This window comes from Plecotus auritus (assembly GCF_963455305.1).
Source record: "Plecotus auritus genome assembly, chromosome: 4".
In the NCBI taxonomy this organism is placed as follows: domain Eukaryota; kingdom Metazoa; phylum Chordata; class Mammalia; order Chiroptera; family Vespertilionidae; genus Plecotus; species Plecotus auritus.
In genome coordinates, this window is record NC_137775.1 from 137,754,128 (window position 1) to 137,760,966 (window position 6,839).

Genomic DNA, 6,839 nt, shown 5'->3' on the forward strand with positions numbered 1-6,839 from the left:
CTGGACTGCTCTCTGCAAGTATACCATCCAAAGTTACAAAGGGATAGAAAATTCATAATTGGGGCATATATCTTTCTATGCTCTCCTTCACCAAGATACCTGTTATGGACTGCATGTTTGTGTCCCTCCTCCCTCCCGCCCCAATGCATATATTCAAGCCCTAACCCCAAAAGGGATGGTAGTTAGAGTTTGGTCCTTTGGGAGGTAATTAGGTTAAGGTAAAGTCATGAGTGTGGAATCCCCATGATGGGATTAGTGTCCCTATAAGAAGAAGACATTACAACGAGCTTTCTCAGCCATATGAAGATAAGTGAGATGGTAGCTGTCTATAAGGAAGTAGGCTCTGACCATTTCCTGCTGGCACTTTATCTTGGACTTCCCAGCCTCTAGAACTGCGAGAAATTGTTGTTCAAGCCACGAAGTCTATAGATCTTTGGTTATAGCAGCCCAACCCAATTAAGACATATCTCTCCTTCAACTGTTCACTGGGATCACAAACATTTTCCTCTTTCAAACCTCCTCCATCTTCAATATTTCCATGCTCAGACCTACTTGGGTCTTTTTCCTTTAACCATACCAGATATGCACAGAAATCATGTGTTTGGAATTGTACTCCAATCCATCCTCTGGATGATCATGGAAGAGACTAGAGCTGGGGGAGGGTGTTGAAGAGCTACCCAGGGTGGCCATGCTGCCTTTCTAGACAGGGCTGAAGAGAACAAATAACTCCTCTATAGCCAAGACTTTTATGACCTCAAAGTAATAGATCGATGTTCTGTAAACTTATCTGCATTTGCACTTTTTTTTTTTTGCTTACAATTCAAAATAGTACATAATTTGGGCTGGGGTTTTGGAGGTCCTGGTGGTGGGATATGGCCACAGATTATCTTTGGCATAATGGCTACAATAGCAATAAAATTCCAGGTGGAAAATAAGATAGATCTTGAACAACTGGCACATGGGTAGGTGGAACCTTGAATAATGCAGGACATCTGGGATTTTTAAAATTTCCTCCTTCTAGATATTTTCATTTTTCTAGCCTCACAGAGTTTCAGAGAGATTAGAGACAAAAGGGAGAGCACATTGTCAAGCAATAGTGGTGCTTTGGGAATAAGGACAGCCAGGGCATCTCCCAGCTTTCCTATGAGCTAGTTGAATAACTTTGGGAAATTGATTGTAACTTTCTGTATATTAGCGTCACTATCTGTTTAAAAATGTGATGGTAACAGTTACCCCTAACCTTATTCATCTTTATATCCTCACTGTCCTACACAGTCTGGCACATAGTAGGTGATAAGTGACTTTATTTTGATTAGGTGAATAAATAACCAAATAACCTTTCAAATTCTACCCTGATATGAGAGTTCAAGTCAATATTCACCTTCTTACTCAGCAGCCTGTTTCCAGAGAAAGTTTATGAATACCAAATAAGGAGAGTTCTTTGACATATTTAATGCAGGACAAAATATTTTTATTTAGGTACAGTTCTTAGGCATAGGAAGAAGGTGAAGTTGTCTAACAGGGATGGGTCAGGAGAAGATAAATGTGCTTAGTTGGAAGCCATGGTGTCCTGAATCCATCTCACGTAGTTGCAGACCTTGGTGTAGACACCAGGTTTGCCCTTCATGGCACAGCCATAGCCCCAGGAGACAATGCCCTGGAGCTGTCCATTGCAGACCACAGGGCCACCAGAGTCACCCTAAACAAGAGGGAAAAGCCATTTAGAACTCTCAACCACACCCAGATAGGATAAGAGCTCAAAAATGTTCCTCCATTATACTGAGGCCATCTTCCCAGGCTGCTGCTGATCCTCCATGAAGCCCCTACAATCCTCAATCTCCACACTACATCCCCCTTCTTCCTTCCCCCTCCTTCTAGATCCTCCTCTTTTCTTAGTTACAGGCATACAGGGCCAAGAAGAGGTGGTAATGGCAGAGTGTAATGCTTCCCAGCTAGCCCTGCTCTTTCAGAGTGTTCTTCTACAATAGACCTCATCAGAAGGGTATCTTAGCTGTGCTATTAGCACACCATCTTCTATGTATCTTTTCACCCTTAATTCTAACCACTCATATGGCAAAAAGAAAAATGATAATTATCCCAAATTTATCCCTCACTCCTCATGATCAGTTCCAGAAAAAGCCTTTTAGTCTTCTGTATTTAAGAAAAGGGGAAATTTGGTGGATATGCATGAGATGGAGCTTGAAAGAAAAGGGGTGCAAAGAACCTAACCTGGCAAGAGTCCTTTCCACCCTCCAGGAAGCCCAGACACATCATGTTGTTGGTGATCTGGCCTGGGTAGGCTTTGCGGCAAACACTGTCAGAGAGGATGGGAGCATCCAGGCACTGCAGGAGCTCAGGGTAGTTAGCTGTTGGGTGCAGGAGTAAAAAATGGAAGAAGGTTATTTGTGGAATCTAATAAGCAGAATGAATTGACAAACAAAATAAGACCTGAAGCATGGAGGCGTGGAACTGACTGACATACCTCAATGTGGGGTTGGAGGGGTGAGAATAAATAAACCAAAGAACTTATATGCTTATCAATAGGGTAGTGAAGACATGGGGAGGTAAGGGCTGGGAGGATGGGAATAAAGGGGGGGAGGGGAAATATCTGTAATAATATCAACAGTAATATATATATATAATGATGGAAGAATGTTACTCACAGGATTTCTAAAATATTTCTTTCCATGATTTCTTCCTGCCCTTCCCAATACCCCCACTCTTTCATTCAGATTATTAGTAACTTCTACTTTTGAAGAACAACCTTTATTTGGAAGGCCTTCCAAAGAGTTTTAATCAACAAGTTGTTCTCTGAGACTAGCATCAGTGACCACAGATTTCAAATTTAGAGACTTTATTTATCAAGTTGGTTTATACTTCAGGCAGTCCCTAATTCCTTAGTCTAGGGGACCTCAAACTTTTTAAACAGGGTGCCAGTTCACTGTCCCTCAGACCGTTGGAGGGCCGGACTATGAACAAATTCCTATGCGCACTGCGGGCCCAGGATGAGTGGGCTGCTAAGCAGGACAGGCAGCGGCACCCGGCAGGCCGGATAAATGTCCTCGGCGGGCCGCATGTGGCCCGCGGGCTGTAGTTTGAGGACCCCTGGTAGGTTCTGTTTACCTCTCAGTTCCTAGTTCTCTGCAAATCACTAATCACTTCTGTTGAATACCTGGCATCTTTATCATAATTCATTATAGTGCTCTATTTTCCAATAAAGGAATCTTCCTCGTTTCCATTCACATAATCTAAGACTCCATATATCCACAGACTACCTCTGTGAACCTTGTCCTGAGTGACAGTTTGGACTAATTGGCCCTCCACATGCCTTTTGCCTCTAGGATTCTCAGACTTGGTGCCTGTGTTTCAGGTGACACTTACTGCCAATGCTCTGGGTGTTGCCCCAGCCAGAGATGAGACACTGGGTACCAACATCTGCACAAGTTCTTGGCAGAGAGACAGTGGAAACTCGAGAGCTGATGGTGGCAGGTGAGCTCAGCTTAATCAGCATGATGTCATTATCGATGGTGCTGGGATTGTATTTGGGGTGGCGGATGATCTTGGCTGAATTAATGAATTGCTCATTGCCCTCAACGACTTCAATGTTGTGCTCTCCCAGACGCACCTGGATTCGACTGGATTAAAGGATTAAAAATTCTCTATTTAACTTGAACTTTCTCCCTTAAAGGTACACCGAGTCATGAGCATAAGCACAGACATCATCCCCTTCAAGCATTCACACACACAGGCAATTGTACACTTAAGGCAATCCCACCAGATAGGTTACAGTTAGAGGAGTCCTTAGGTAGGTGTCACTACAGGCACAGACTGACAGCCCACCTTCATGTTGGAGTAGTAAGACATGGGAATGAGAACCAAATGACACCAATAAAACAATGAGGGTAAAAAGGGAATTAGTGGCAATTAATCAGCATCTGCTTTTCTCCTCTGGTTGAGATTACCTATTATTTTAGAGAGATGAGCAGCAATCAGGGACATGACAAGATATTAAGGTGCAGAATGGGTTGTGCTTATTTTCAATGTACTGGAAATTTCATCTATTTTATTACCTCCATATGGCATTCTTTTCTGGTTGAGCTATTTAATGATTAATGCTTTGAAGCTAGTTCTAAGTATATACTTCATCACTCACTATTTCCCCTTCCATGTCTTTATTTGGAAGGACATCAGGGAACTCTTAGGACACCATGTGAAAGCCCATCAATGAATCATTCAATGCCTGGGAGAATAATGAGGCTCTTAGAACCTGAATGCTCACCCTTCTATCGTAACTCCGTTATTTACCCTACTTGTGCTTTGGCAGGGCTGGGGAATGAGTTGATCAGGGATGTGAGTACTGGTTACTTACGACTTGTAGCAGTGAGCAGCGGACACCACCCACTGGTCATTGATGAGGGCACCACCACAGAAGTGGTAGCCAGCGTTCAGGGACACCTGGTAGGGGATGGAATTCTTTCTGCAGGTGTAGCCCCCGACAATTTTGTCATCATCATCATTGGGGAAAGCAACTGACAGAGAAAAGTTGGAAACTATCTGTTAAACAGATCCATCTTGGAATGTTGACTCACCACCAAGTTTTTGTAGATTAACCAGAAAAGCTCAGATAATGTTTTCCTGTCACACATAATCAGAAAATGGTGATATTTAATGTAAAATTTTATTATTTTTATTTTTTAAAAATATATACTTTATTGATTTTTTTACAGAGAGGAAGGGAGAGGGACAGAGTCAGAAACATCGATGAGAGAGAAACATCGATCAGCTGCCTCCTGCACACCTCCTACTGGGGATGTGCCCGCAACCAAGGTACATGCCCATGACTGGAATCGAGCCTGGGACCTTTTAGTCCGCAGGCCGATGCGCCACTGAGCCAAACCAGTTAGGACTAATGTAAAATTTTAAAAACCTAGTTTTTCTATACCTCTAACATATACACTACTTATACCATGATAAGTATCTAATATTTAATTTATGCTTTAAATTTGATAAATATACAGTTTTTTATATATGTGATGCTACCCCCCCACATACACACAGATAAGAGACTTTACATAATAAATGTCCTGAACACCAACCATTACCTAAGAATATGAAAAATACTTTTTACATAAAACTGTGCTGAGAAGCCATGCAAATAGGTTTTCAGTAAAGCTTTGTGATACCCAGGGTTATGTTTATTTGAGGTGGTTGATATAGGATAGATAACCCCAGGTGGTTATCTATCTAAAGGAAGCTTTTAGAAGCCACCTGAGAATGTTCTGGCCTGGAAGAAAATGGAAATTTTGTACTACCCATACCCTGAAATTTCTCTTCTTGGCCTTTATCTATAATCTTCACAAAATAATTTCATAGAACATTATAAGGTTTTTGACTCCAACCTTTCCCCTTATCCCAATTATTTTTTCAACATTTTTCGATTTCTTCAGATATACTAAGATTTCTTACAGCTTCAAAGTCTTTCACTACATTATATGTGTTCTATTGTTCAAGTATTTTAAAGTAATTTTGGGAAAGACATTTCCAAGTATACAGACAGCTGTATTGAATTTAAACTTGCCCAATTTTGGGAAATGTAGTATTAAGTTTTTGTAGTGTAAAAGTACTAATTTCTCTATCTCTTTTGATGATTTACACTGGTGAGATTTTGTTAGCTAAGAGGTTGTAAAACGCAGCTCATAGCTTTTGTTCATGAGAAAGAAAATATATTTGCCTGCTGTGATTCCTGCTAAGATGCCCTTCAGTCTAGAGGAAACTCAGGCTCTGACCCTCATAGCCTCTGCAAGGAGCAAAAGATTAGTCGTTTGTCCTAGGTATTAACTCCAAATCCTTAGAAAGGTCAAAGAACATTTCTTTACTGTTGACTGTCCTTTCCTTTTCTCTCTTCTTCATAGATTTTACCTTGAATTTGAGGGCAGATTCTGCCTCTTTATACCTAATCTATACTGATCACTCCTGTTTAGTGATCTTTCCCCAATAAATGAGATGTATTTATCTATAGACACAGGTACTATGCACTGTTGCCTCAACATTTTAAGCTTCCTGAGTACAGAGATATATTCAACACTCATTGTTGTCTCCCAAAGTACAAAAATACAAACTTAAATACATGCTAGACACCTACTGATTCATTTAGTAAGAGAGACTCACCAGCAGCTCCCAGGAGAGCAAGGAAGATGAAGGCCTTCATGGTTGCTCACTGGATCTGGTGGGCAGTGTGATGAAGGGTTTCCATCCACTGCTATTTATACCTCCAGGTTTGCCATCGACACCTATAGTCACAGGTGCCAGAAAAAGTGACTTCACTGGAAACACACAAATCCAAATTTAGAATTCATTTTTGTGCCAAATTGAAGATAATTCAGCATAAAATTTAAACATCAACCACTTTTCTAGAAGGTCATGGGAATGAGAGTAATGACCCCACCTGGTAAGAACTGTTCCCCATAATAGAAAAGTAAGTTGGAGTAAGATCACAGAACAGAGCTACAGGTGTCCTGATTCCCAAACAAAAATCTTATGTACTTGGTTGCTCCAACTGTAAACTTTTATCCTGAAGACTACCTTGAACTCCTTACCCTTAATGTTTAATTAACACTGGCTCTTTAACAATTATATAATTTTTCTGTGGTAACTCTGGTCTTGTGTATACATGTTAACTTTCATTATGAATAGAAATAACTTGTTTTCCTGAGGAGAGAGAGATTATTCTGATTTAAAATAGGAGAGTGAAAATTATAACTTACATTTATCCAGAACTTACTATATATCAGGACTTTTCTAAGTACTTTGCCTATATTAATTTAGTAATTCTCATAAGA

The 6,839-nt window shown here is 40.6% G+C and overlaps 1 protein-coding gene across 1 annotated transcript; it reads right to left on the reverse strand.

Moving 5' to 3' along the window:
* Positions 1-1,452: 1,452 nt before the first annotated feature.
* LOC308246190 (cationic trypsin-3-like) lies at positions 1,453-6,237 on the reverse strand. The gene is made up of 5 exons (XM_080664152.1): positions 6,169-6,237; positions 4,370-4,529; positions 3,382-3,635; positions 2,230-2,366; positions 1,453-1,699 (listed from the first exon to the last, which is right to left on the reverse strand). Exons 1-5 carry the CDS (start codon positions 6,206-6,208, stop codon positions 1,550-1,552), a joined length of 741 nt encoding a protein of 246 aa, XP_080520278.1. The 5' UTR covers positions 6,209-6,237; the 3' UTR covers positions 1,453-1,549.
* Between the last annotated feature and the right edge of the window lie 602 nt (positions 6,238-6,839).